The sequence below is a fragment of the Manacus candei genome, unplaced genomic scaffold (assembly GCF_025592945.1).
Source record: "Manacus candei isolate 608988 ecotype Guabito, Panama unplaced genomic scaffold, ASM2559294v1 h1tg000165l, whole genome shotgun sequence".
Taxonomy (NCBI): domain Eukaryota; kingdom Metazoa; phylum Chordata; class Aves; order Passeriformes; family Pipridae; genus Manacus; species Manacus candei.
Window position 1 is genome coordinate 289,004 of NW_026138213.1, and position 13,769 is coordinate 302,772.

Below are 13,769 nucleotides of genomic sequence, written 5' to 3' on the forward strand. Positions count from 1 at the left end.
TTCTCTCCTCAGACATTTGGGATAAAACCCATTGTCTGTCAATCAGTTTTAGACACGATGCTCCTCCATCTGCAAGAAGGTGCAGATGGCCTTGTTTTGTAAATTTGCTATAAATGAGACCATTCATACATGGAAGTAATTTGTGTTAACTGTGAGGAGAAGGATCTCTTCAGTGAAAAGGAGTTTTTGTTTTTTAACTAGTTCAGAGAATGCACACAAACAGGGCCCAGTGATACCAGTACCAACACACTGATCCCGTGGAAATGAGCTGAAATGTGTTATTGGAAAGAGATGAAGGAAAATGAACTGGAAAATACTTTGTGCCATGGCAGCAAATCCCAACTCAGCTGTTTCCACTCAACTACAGCACGAGGGAAGAGAGTGCCCGTGGTCCTTAAGCTGTGATTGGTGTTGTGAGGGGGCATCACGGGGTTTTGGGGTCCATCAGCAGGTCAGGCTTCAACCACTGCTCAGCAACTCAAAAACTGAGACACAAGAGACACCTTGAGGTGACAAGCTCAGCTGAGGCACAAGCACCTGGGGATAAACATGGTGGCAAAACACAGCCAGCTAATTTGAGGCATATGAGGTGCTCAGGGCCCTTAGGGGCATCTCTGCAGTGTCCAAGCGAGAAGAGGGAAAAATAACCATTCAGCACCGCCCAGCAGTGTGCTGATGTGGCTGATATATCTTCCAGTGCTCGAGCCATCAGCATCTGTGCACTGTTTGGACATGCCTTAGCTGAGGCAGAGGCAGACAGAGGAGTGTCTGCAGGTCACGCACGTTGGCCGTCCCTTGCATTCCACTTGTGCTTGGCTGCCTGCGCCTGCTCCCGGTCTGGCCCTCGCACTCATGGAGTATATTCTTCTGCACAGCTCTCCTCCTGAAAAGTCCTGCCACCCTTGAAGTTCTTAATTTTTAAATTTCCAATTAAAAAAAAAAAATGATTTGGTTCGTTTGGTTTTTTTTTTGAACCAGGTTTAAAAGTACGAACGCGAAGTGCGTCCTCTGCGAGGCCTTGAGCGCCGGTACAGCTGCAAAGGCAGGTTTGTCTCTGGCCTTGTTCTTCTGAGGTAATTCTCAGACAAGGGAAGATTTGAAGAGCTCTGATTTTTATCGTGGTCCTCACATGTGGGATATTCTTCATGAATGCCATGGAAAGAGTGAGTTCAGCAACTCACTCAGCGAGTCTCTGCGCTGGGTGACAAGGTGGGGATCGGGCACAAGGTTGGACTTGATAGTCTTGGAGATCTTTTCCAACCTCAGTGATTCAGTGATTCTGTCTAGGTAAGGAATCTGCATGACTGTAGAAAAGGGATGCTGCATCTGGTTTACCTTTCCTGTTGTGGAAGTTGGATCTACCACCACTACTAACATAAGAACTTAGATGCCATGAATCTCCTCAACTGCTCTCAATGACACATCACTGAAAAAAAGCTCCTTTGATTCATATGTAGCAACTAAGTTTTAATTTTAGAAGCTTCTAGGTGAAAGTAAACTGATGAACAGGTACATCTTTTGTCTATACCCCCCCAAGATAACTCCTATGGATATGAGAGAGAACAGATGCAGAAGGCTTTAATTTGAATTTAATGGTTTGGTGTTTAGAGTAAGAAATAAAAGGTCCAAACCAAACATTTGCATAAGAGATATTCAATATAATGAAATATTTTTTGATCCATTTCTGCTTTTCCTCTGTTAACCAGAACAAGCTCTAGAAAAACATGGAAGCAATAAATGATTAATGGGGCACAGAGAGACTTCTTAAGTGTCTTGGTGTAACTTTCATTCTGTTCATGCGGATTATTTACAAAATGAGGATATAATTGAATAGAAAATGTAATGCCTGGGTATGTTTCACAGAAGGAGGTGATCACTTCAACTGTTTTGCTTGTTTGCACCTCTAAAATTACAGCAGCTTGACAAAAACCACAGATATCATGACCACACTCTCCTTCCAAGACATTTTCCTTATGTTACATTCAAATACAACCCAAATGTTACCATCTTCTTTAACCTTTTAGACTTGCTAAGGAATTTTTCCGACATAGAAGAGACAATTATTTTTGGAACCAGAACCTGGAGCTCTGCTGGCAGGTTTCTAAGCATGTCTGACAGATCTGTGATGCTGCTGGTGAGGGGAAAAACTTCCTTAGCAAACAGCAGGATGATTATCAGACTTGAGATGATAAAAACACCTCAATGGTTAAAAAGATGAAAAACATTACTATGTGTACGTAGCTCGCTCTCTCCTGATTTAAAAGGCATGTTCTTTATTTAGCTATCTGTCATGTTATAAAAAAAAGCAAATAGAAAAAAAAAGGATACAGTTTTTAGCATATTCTACTAGTTTTGCAATAAATCAAGGACAATTTCCCTCTGTCCTGTAATGCTCTTTCTTTGAACTCTGCTACATCAGCCCAAATGCTTGTATTTATGTTTTCCTTGTCAAGCATATGGAATTATTAAGAAGAATGAAAACATTTACTTCTTCTGCTTCCTTTTGATTTAATATTGTGCTTTATTTCCTAATGCCTGCTGTCATTATTTGTTCTCGTCGTTACCATGTGAACTTATACAGATATTAATGACAAATTTCTTCAGAAAAAAAGCAGTACAGAAAAGCTTGAAAAGCTTGAAAATAGACATTTACCAATCAGTATATGAAATGTTGTTTCAATAAGTGTTGAGTTTACCAGAACTCCACCAAGCTTCATAAGGTCACTGTAGTAAATATCATTTGGCCATTTTACTCGCAGCTCAATATCCTGAAAAAACAAAACCACATAATTAGAAATGTTTTGCTCTTCAATACTCATTATAAAAACACGGCTCATTCATCATTCCATGGTTTATATGGAATCACAGAATGTTTGGGTTGGAAGGGAACTTAAAGATCATTCAGACTCACACCCTGCCATGGGCAGGGACACCTTCCACTTGCCCAGGTTGCTCCAAGCCCTGTCCAACCTGGCCTTGGACACTTCCAGGGATCCAGGGGCAGCCACAGCTTCTCTGGGCAACCTGGGCCAGGGCCTCCCCACCTTCACAGCCAAAAATTCCTTCCCAATATCCCATCTAACCTCACTCTCTGGCAGTTTGAAGCCATTCCCTCTTGTCCTGTCACTCCAGGCCCTTGGAAACAGCCTCTGTTGGTTCTTTCAGGCCCTGCAAGGCCACAATCAGGTCACCCCAAAGCTTCTCCTCTCCAGGCTGAACAATCCCAGCTCTCCCAGCCTTTCCTCCCAGCAGAGCTGCTCCAGCCCTGGGATCCTCTTGGTTCCTGCTTTGGCCTCTCTCCAGCAGCTCCATGTCCTTGCTGGGCTGTTCCCCAGGGCTGGAGCAGCTCTGCAGGGGGGTCTCACCTGAGGGGGCAGAAGGGCAGAATTTTCTCTACCTCTTTGCCACACCAAATGTGATACTGTGAACTGCTCTTCATAATGAGAATCTATTTAAGTGCTCCACAAATGTTACTGAAAACATCACAGTAACATGGTGACAAATGAGGATGGCACCGTCAGGGAAAAATTTTACTAAAAAAATAAATAAAAAAATAATATATTTAAGATAAAAAACCACTTAGAGTGACCAAAAGGGGGACTAAAGATACTAGAGGCTGTCAGTCTCAAAATGGTGAGGTTTTATAGAATAATTTCCTTCATTCATGAGAGCTTATTAAAGATTCAAAAGATTTACTCAAGAAAGATGCAAACTGAGCTCAGTGCTGATAAACAACCAGGGGAAGCCCCAAATAACATCCCCACTCTCCTCGAGGACCCTTCCAGACTCCAAAGAGACAATGACATCCTGAATTTCCGAAAGGAAATTTAGCAGACAGGAGAAATTCCAGTTCACAACCGGATAAATAACTCCACTAATGTCCTAAATATATTCAGGCTTTCGGCAGCGACGCTCGAGCTGGAAACACAAACCGTGCTGTGTGACACCGTTCCAGCCCAATAGAGAAGGTTTTGTTGAAACCACAGAAACTGAGCTGAACTTTGCACTGGCTACTTAAACACAGAAAGAAAGCAAATGTGCTTCCTGCAGCTTGAAAAACTGCACATGACTGTGTCCCCAGGGGCAAATTATGGGAGGTGCTCCAGGACTACAAGAGTCGCGTTCCCTCCTATTGTAGATTACGAAATCCCTTTACAGGATGTGTGAAAACTGCACCTGGGTCCATGTCTACTTTCCTGACAGATTTAAAGGCCAGAGAGGAGTCCATTACACGTTCATTGACAGGAAATACTACCTGATTTTGCTATCAAAGCAGTCTCAGGTTCGCTATGGAAAACAACTTGACTCCCCGCGCTGGGAAAAGGTTTATAGAAGACTCCCGAGACACGTGAAGTATGACACAATTAAATGGTATTATCAGTGATAAAAGGTCTTCTGTAGAGCTACCCAGTAGATCTGACTAGAGGAAAACATAACACCTGTAAGACACCAGGCAGTAGCTCTGTGAGTGAAGTGACAACAAGCAGGAAGAAGAGCCAAGTCAGCCGGGTGTTCTCAGGGTGTCCATCACACAGCAGGGACTTCGCCCCAGAATGGATTCCCAAGGTACCACACGATGGGAAAGAAATGATGGATGTCACAAAATATGCTGGAAACGGAGCATGTTCTTATCTTCACTCACTAGAGAGATGTCTGCTGTCCTCAGAATGGGAAAGCAAAGCTTTCTCTTGATGTGAGGCCCATTTGGATCTGCAGCATCAACATCCCACAGTGAAACTTCCAACCACAGAGCTGTCAGATTTGCTCTGTGAGGGCACAGAACAAAGGCCTCAGGTGCTGCTTCTTTAGCAGAGTCAATAATCCTGGCGATCCTAAAAATGATGCCTGGTTGATAAACTGAGATGTGGTAACTCGGGTTTTTGAATGGAAATCCTCAAATGGACTTTGAGGAGAGTGAAGGATATTAAAGTGTGTTAATGTGTTATTAAGATTCTGACATACTCCAGCAGAGGGATGGAAATTTGGAGGAGAGAATGAAGCCTCTGGGGTCCTCAGCCCAGCAAGGACATGGAGCTGTTGGAGGGAGCCCAGAGGAGGCACCAGGATGATCAGAGGGATTAGGCAGCTCTGCTGGGAGGAAAGGCTGGGAGAGCTGGGATTGTTCAGCCTGGAGAAGGGAAGGCTTTGGGGTGACCTGATTGTGGCCTTCCAGGACCTGAAGGAGCTCCAGGAAAGATGGAGAGAGACTATTTCCAAAGGCCTGGAGTGACAGGATGAGGGAGAATGGCTTCACACTGACAGAGAGTAGGGTTAGATGGGATACTGGGAAGGAATTCTTGGCTGTGAGGGTGGGGAGGGCCTGACCCAGGTTGCCCAGAGAAGCTGTGGCTGCCCCTGGATCCCTGGAAGTGTCTGGCTGGTTGGAGCTCTGAGCAACCTGGGCTAGTGGAAGGTGTCCCTGCCCATGGCAGGGGATGGAACTGGATGATCTTTAATGTCCCTTCCAACCCAAACCACTCTATGATTCCACAACTCTGTGGATCAGCTCGTTTTTTGCAGTGACTGCAGTTGGCACGACACGGGCACAAAGAAAAGCCCTGCCCAACCTACACCCAAAGAGGAAATTTAAGCACTGAGATCCTGATAAATTTTTGAATTTCCTTGCATTAATTTGAGTCCTGTCCCCTAACATTAGTTTCACCCATTGCTGATGTCCTCTCAAGTTCAGTACTTCTCTCCTGGTCACAGCTCTTGCTGTGCCCATATTGTAGGTATAGTACATGCATTACTGCCACATACTATTTTTACATCCATATTTAGTACTTCAGTCACCCTTCTCCTCTTGAATGGAACAAAGTTAAAAATGCCACAGCACACCAGGGTAGGCACACAGAAGCAAAACCACCTCCATTCATAAATTAGCTCCTTCCCCAGCCAGCCTCATGCTTTATAAAACTAACTCTTGTCCCCCCTATTTTAAATGGTTAAAGTGTTCACTCTAAGCAAATATTTTATATTGCAAATTTTAGCCTGAAGCATTTTGTTTTTATGGTCAGGTTATGAAGCACTGAAGTTAGAAGGTTTTAATAGAAAGGCTGACAGACCCTAAACTACAGCAAAGCTACTGGGTGCCACTATAATAAAGTTCATGTGTAAATGTGTATAAGTCATTGATTTTCTGTAATATAGGAAACATATGCTTTAGTTAACTACTTCTGTAAAATACCAAAGTTTTATAGTTAGCAAATATTAGGAAATGGTAACATTAAAAAGGAGATATATGAGGTGATGAAGAAGACTGGTTCTTCATTTTAATACTGATGACAGGACACTTGATTCCCTCTCGAGAGCAATACTCCTAAGTTCTTGCCTTAGAAATCAGTTTTCAACCTTAAACAAGGGTTGGAAAAATCCTTTAAAAGGGATAAAGTGACCACTGAAACAGCACAAACAAAAAAAGGCAGCAAAGGATTTGTCAGTTTTATTCATTTTTCCCTCCTCCTTCTTCCCCAACCCCTTCAAAATCAAACCAAATTAACTCGAAATTGTTGGGCAAACAAAACGGATTTTTTTCTTTACTGCTGAGGACTGAGGCTTAAGTTTCATAAGATTATGAGTGAAATGAGTGGAGTGCACTTAATCAGCTCAGCAAAAGACATATGTACACTAGATTTCTGAAAACATAAAAATAATCAAATGTTATCAAGGTTAAGTTTGTCACTGTGTTAGTGCTGAAGAACTATACTCTGCATTCAATCTATTCTACACATAGAAGACACAGTTAAAACCTGAATTCAGTGGAAAGAGGAATTTTGAGATAAATTAGAATGACATACCTCATATCCTGGTATTGATCTAACTGACTCCACCACTGCCAGAGACACCAGGTGCTGAATAAAAGGAATTCTCTGGCCTAGGTTGGAATGCAGGGGAATGGTGATATGCAGAGTGGACAGAGCACAGCCCATGGGACTGAGCCAAACATTCCCACCACGACCTGGGGAGGGAGACAGAAAAAGGGAACTTCAACTCAAGAAAAAGAGTATTTTAAAAAAAACCATCACTTTGTGAATGTAGGGAAGGATTCAACAGTATCCATCCAAGAATCTCCCATAAGTCCTGCAATGAGTTTACAAACTAATTTTGAAAGAAGAAGGGTTAAAGTGCAAAGCTTTTTCTTCAAAAAAACCCAGCAGTTTGTTTAATGTTCTCATCCCTGGAAGTGTCCAAGGCCAGGTTGGATGGAGCAAGATGATCTCTAAGGTCTGTTCCAACCCAGGCCATGCCAGGATTCTCTCCTATAATTCTAATGTACAAGTTGCTGCTCCATTTCCCAGTATGTCCTAAATGACTTGCTCCCAGGGTTTCCCTGGTCTCTGGTGCCACACACATCTAATAAAATCCTGCCTTGTTGAAGTGAAGAAGCATTTGTGAAGCTGCTCTGAGTGCCCCTAGAAACCCACCCACACTGGGAATGAACTCCACATGAGCCAGACCTGCCCTGAGAGCCAGGTGAGCATCTTGACACAGATCTGTGCTCAGAAAAGCTTATCAGGCCAGAAACTGTGCTCTTCTGATAAAATAAACGTGGCTTTTAAAGAAATGCTAGAAGCTTTCTGGGCAAGAAACAGGACTTGCTCACATTTATCTGCAAAAGACTGTTCAGGTAGGTCCTGCAGACTCAAGAAACCTCTCAGAACAAGTCAAGACCAAGTTTTGTTCCAGTTAAGTCAAAAAGGAGTTCTGCTGTGGAACTCTGACTTGGATTACACTAAATGTACTGATGGCAGTTTCCATGACTGGGGAGACATTTTGGCAGCAACTAGGAGACCACTAAATCATCTCTGCAGAAGCCACCAAGCATCCTGAAAATGTTTATTTTGGTCTCTGTGTACTTAGGTTTTGAGTTCGAATCCTCAGTTCAAGCAGGAGGAGAAGAAGACACGATTATCCTGTAGATTACATTATCAAAAATAATCTTTGAGGCAGCTAGATGACATTAAGATGCCCTATTTCATCTATTTAATACACATTTTTTAGCACTAGAAGGGAACTTACCTTTCCCTTGTGTTTGTCGAACAGCAACTGCTATTAAACCCATCTCCTCGGGCACGTCCAACATTAACCTGCCAATTAGGGAAAAAAAAAACACACTCATGTGCTTATCAGCTGCAACACTAAGCTACATTCATGAAAATCTTGGGCTTAAATATCAGGTAATATTTTATGTTAACATTGCACCACCATTTATCCGCTTTCGGGTAACATCTACTCTCGACCAAAACCCATTAGAATATTAAAAATTGATTAACTGAAAAATGATAATGTAAAGCATTGCTGCATCCATCACACTTCAGAGCCATAGTTCATTTAAGGTGCCTTCTGATAACACACGTTTTGTATTTCTTCACATTTTCCTGGAGTGTTCTTTTTTTTTTTTTTTTTTTGCTGTCGTATCTTCAGGAAGTGACAACCAGCAATTCCAGACATTTGTTTCTACTTACAGCAAATTTTTGTTCATACTACAAAATATAAGAGCAGCAGTTTCTGATTATTTAGAAAACCAATATGGTGGCAATAAAGCAGTTTAAAAGATACACTATCCCCTGAGAACTAATTATGATTTAACTACAGTAAATAAATCTACACCTTCTGAGAACTCTAGAGAACACTGGCTTATTTTAGACTTGTGTTCTGCTTTTAAAATAGTTTCACTTAAAAGAATACTAACTTTCCTCTGGGGATAAGTAGAAAGTGCACTTTAACACCACCAAATGAGTCAATGCTAGACTTGAAAAAAAAAAGAAAAGAAGAAAAAACCCTACTGTGAGAACTTCATTCAAGCCACTTTAAACCAGATCTGAACCGTACCCACGATCCTCCTCCATTTCACATTTTCAGGAAGGGTTATTTAACAGATAAAACATATTCAACATACTCCCTCTTAATTTCTGAGAGGTGTTTTAGGGTCTGGAATCAAGCAAGGACCTGCTGTGAGCAGAAGTGTCCCCCCACTGCCCACAGACATGTCTTTGTGCAGGTGACAAGCTGAGGAACCATCCATCCCTCCCGCTCCACACGTTCTAAAACGGGGCATCAGTAACTCGTGGAGGTGCCAAAACACAAGAAACCCCAAGGTTTCAGAATATCTTTCAAAGGACTGACTTGCCTGCACGATGATCAAAGGGGTTATTGGAGGGCCCAAGCAAAGCCTGGGCCACAAATGCCTCTGCTAATTACAAATCACAGAATCGTGGGGTGGTTTGGGTTGGAAGGGACCTTAAAGATCAGCTCGTTGCCACCCCCTGCCCTGGGCAGGGACACACAAACCAACAGAAGCTGTGACAGGCTCCACAATGTTGTGTCTCTATAACTTCTGGCCTCTGAACCATCACTGGAGTGGCTCAAATGACTCAAGGAGAGAAATTCAAACAACACTGGAGTTTAGCTTGACAAGGCCAAGTACAGGTAAAACACAAGGCTCAGACAGCAGTGGTACATCTTCTATTTCTTCAGTACATCCACCACAGGGAAATGATTCTCCTGCACACAAAATTCCCATCAGTAGTGACAGAATCACAGAATCCTCAAGGCTGAAAGAGCCCTTCAGGATCACCCAGTGCCACCCTGACCCAGCACCACCACAATCATCCCTAATCCGTGTCCCCAGGGGCCACATCCAGACACCTCTGGGACACTCCCAGACACAGGGACTTCACCACCTCCCTGGGACACTTATTCTAAGGCCTGACCACTCCTGCAGGGAAAAATTGTTTCTCATCTCCAACCTGAACCTCCCCTGGTGCAGTTTGAGGCCATTCCCTCTCCTCCTTTCCCTTGGGAATGGCAGCAGAGCCCGACCCCCCTCCCTGCCCCCTCCTGTCAGGGAGTTGGGGAGAGCAATGAGGTCCCCCCTGAGCCTCCTCTTCTCCAGATAAACCCCCCCAGCTGCTCCTCACAGGACATGTTCTCCAGACCCTTCCCCAGCTCCGTTTCTTTTCCCTGGACACGCTCCAGCCCCTCACGGAGAAAATCCCCCAAAGCTCACGAGGCTTCATCCCTGTCTTCTGGGAACAGCCTGATTTCAGTCACAACACCAAGTTCATGGTTTTGCAACATGAAAATCTGATTTAAATTTGGAAGCACAGTTAGGAAGAGATTACAGGCTTTGTTGAAACACACTGATGTCTGTTACTTCTCCATTCACATATCTGTCTTTAAATAGGAGGGAAAAAAAAGGAAAAAGCCATGTGCTGCCATGATGGGAGGAAAACAAACAGAGCAGGAAAAAAGTTAATTAGGAATCCAAAAACACAGGCTCTACACCAAAGAGATATGATTAACAGAACACATGAATGCAGCTATTAAAGGCTTGGCAGCAGGTAACAACATATTAAATGGAGAGACTGAGGTTGTACTTTCAAGGGCCATGAAGAAATTCTTTAAAGGACACAACATGGGGAAGTTGTTAATACCCAGACTGATACAGCAAGAGACAGATAGATTTAGTTTTACTACTTCCTGAGATTGTGCTGGAATTACTGTGAAGCCTCTGATAATAAAAATCTCCACACAACCACCCTCTGCTCCCCCTAAACTTCAGAGCTTTGGAAATTGTGTGTGTGCTTGTTAGTTCTTTTTTTCTGGGGAGAAACAACTTGGATTTCCCTTACCAGAAAGATTAACTGTACGTGCACTTTTTTACATATTGACTTCCCTTCTTCTCTTTCAACTTAATCAGTTGCAGCTTTAACAATTTAGTTTTTCTGCAGTGACTTAATCACAGTGCTCACCACATTTTCTCCCCAAAAACTTTTTCCTTCGAGAAACTCTCTGGTTTGGTTTTTTTTTTTTTGTTTGTTTGTTTTTGTGCTCATTAACTTGCTCTACATATCAAGTCAAAAGACCACATTGAGACAGAAGAGTAGGGAAACATGAAATATCTGAAGGCAAATTTACCCATCAGGAAGAATATCAGATGGCATTTATATGATGGTTGAAGATGATACTGGAATTTTATGTAAATTCTTCTTTTCTGCTTTGAACATTTTTGTGGTGTTTTCCAAAATGTGGGCAAGGCACTTTCGGTATTCAAGGATATTAAACCAGCTGAAAAATTAAGACAGAGATTCTAATTTTTCAAACAAACACCCTCCTCCCCACCCTGCAGTGCACACTGAGAATGCTGTCAAGAGTAATAAACAATACTTAATTGTTTTATAGACATTTCAAGTGTAAGGAGGACTCCTGGCCAGTCAACACAATGAACTTTCATCCTACAAGAACGTAAAGTGGGAATTGAAACCACAAAAACCTATGTTTGAATAATGTTAACGGCCTGACAACCATAAATTTCATTGATGTTGTGGGTTTAAGATTGAAACTCTCATTAATGCATCCTGCTGTGTTACAGTATTGCAGAGGTATTTCAACAGGCAGCATTGCATTCCAGATGTTCAAATACCTGGGCACCAGAGGGGGGGAGTTATGACCAGATTTCTCCCTCCCCTTCAAGTTCCTTGTCTGAAAATCTCACTCTCAAGTAGCTTGTTTATAGAATATTATAAAAGCAACACACACACACAAGTCCTCTCAATTTTTAGTCAAATTGAGTTGAGTTACTCAAGGCTTTCTTTGCCCTGGTCTTCACCAACAAGGTCTTCCAGGCCTTTCCACACATAGACAGGGTTCAGGGAGAAGAGGAAACACCAACAGCAGGAAAGGACCGATCCCATAAATCTCCTTTCAAGGGAAACCTTGACTCATTCAAGTCCATGAGAGCAGATGGGATGGATCTGGGAGTGCTGGCTGAGGGCACATCAAGCTCTTCCATCACCAGGGTCATGGACATCAGGGGAAGTCCCACATGAATGGAGAAGGGGAAACATCTTCAAGATGTTCTTTCACAGCACCCTCGTATCCCAGTCCAGCCATTGTGGTCCAGATGGATGAACCACCAGATGAGCAAAGAGTGTTTGGATTCTGGGATTGAAAAGCAATGGTTTGTGCTCCACCTCTAGGCTGGAGACAACTGCAGTTCCTCAGGGGTTTACCCTAAGGCTGGTCCTATCTAATGTCTTAATTAGGATAAAAAGGAAATAAAGACAAAAGGAAATGAGGAAATACAGGAGGAAATGGCATGAACTTCAATCAAATTTGTGAATAACATTGAACTATGAGGATAACTAGACACTGGAAGAGGATGGCCAGAGAGGTTGTGGAGGTTCTAAAGATCTGACTGGAAAAAGCCCTGAGCAAGTTGGTTTGAGTTAATTGTTGACCCTGCTTAAAAGAAGGAGGTTGGTCTAGAGATCCTTTCCAATCTGAGTGATCCTTTAATTCCAGAAAATGTACAGAAACTTGTTATCTCTGGTGTTTCCAGTAGTCATTTAGGTTTGGTTGAAACCAGTCAGAACCAGCCACTAACTACTAATTACTAAAACAGCAATTTAGCCCCAAGGCTGTTCACTGGAATCCCATACCCCAGGCAGGATCCTGAAGTCATTTTCACACTCTCTTACTAGCCTAAATATTTAAATTTATTCATCTTCCACTTTCCATGAAGCATTTTATACACGCCCAGGTGCAACCTGAAGGCTCCCAGAAGATTGACCCCCCCAGGTGAGACAAGTAGAACACCTAAACTGTTAATCCCACTGAGTTTTATTTCAATGATAGGAATCTCCCCATTCCACACTTAAAACCGTGCCTAAATCCAGCAGGAAAAATATATGCCAGAACACACTGTGCCATGAATGCACTCTTCTGTTCCACTGCAAAAATTCTGAGCTTCTTTGCACTTTCTAGTGGGGTCCCCTATAGAAATGTTAGTACAGAAAGGGCCATTTAGTGTCAAATTCTCCTTGAACTCCTTGGATATGCCACAGTCCTGCATCAGTGAGAAAAAAGCATTAAGGGATTACAATGTCCCAGCCATGGGGAAAAGTAAAAAATTACAAAAAAAAAATAGTAAAAATAAGGAGTGGAACCTTGGACACCTGGTTTCTTGTACCTTCCCTTCAAGAAATCCTACAAAAAGAAGATTGTCCTGTACTAGACACGACATTCTCAGTAAGGAATTACAGATGAGCAACTTCTAGGTGGTTAAATCTCCGGGAGCAGTGCAGTAATAACAACACAGTTCCAGGGAAAGTGCAGGATGTAGGCAGCCTGGGAGGAGGGCAAAGTTGTGGGAGTTATTTTTCAGCTGGACCGATGCTCTGATCTGGCTCACCATAAATGAACTCTGCTGCTGGCAAAAGGGAAACAACACTAAAAGATGTCAGTGGATGGAAGGGAAGACTAAACCACCTCTTTCTTCCCACCCATGTACTTCTGCTTGATTTAAATGACAATATTTTGGCCTTGGATTAGTCCATGTTTTGCTTGTGGAATTGCTTTGACAATCGGGCCTCCTGCACAGGCAGGAGAGTAGAACTCTACCATTAAACCCTCATTTTTTCTGCTCACTGCATTTTTCAGCTGGTAATTTTCTTGTCTCTCTATTTTTACACCAGATATTTTATAATTAGTCCTTTGTGTATGTTTATAGGCTTTTCCTCTTTTAAAAAAAAGAAAGAAAAAAAGAGAATTTTAAAACACAGTACCATACAGCCAAAGGTGTCAGGAAACATACCCAAATAAGAAAGGACTCAAAAAAATTAGTTTGCCAACAAAATGCCAGTAAAATTTGAAACCTTGGTTCAGACACACTGGTAATGTTCCAAAACTGCAAACTTAAAGAACTTCTTTATTCAGTAAATCAACTTCTCTGTGAATATCATCAAGACCACAAAGTTACAGTAAAA

The 13,769-nt window shown here is 42.4% G+C and overlaps 1 protein-coding gene across 2 annotated transcripts in view; it reads right to left on the minus strand.

Annotated features, from left to right (window-relative positions):
* HLCS (holocarboxylase synthetase) overlaps nt 1–13,769 on the minus strand; it is a 111,603-nt gene that overhangs the window by 6,266 nt on the left and 91,568 nt on the right. For both annotated transcript variants that reach the window (XM_051773045.1, XM_051773046.1), the window contains exons 7-9: nt 8,020–8,087; nt 6,798–6,958; nt 2,654–2,768 (exon numbers count right to left, since the gene is read on the minus strand). In XM_051773045.1, the coding sequence (XP_051629005.1) occupies nt 2,654–2,768; nt 6,798–6,958; nt 8,020–8,087 (344 nt within the window). The remainder of the gene's footprint in view (nt 1–2,653; nt 2,769–6,797; nt 6,959–8,019; nt 8,088–13,769) is intronic.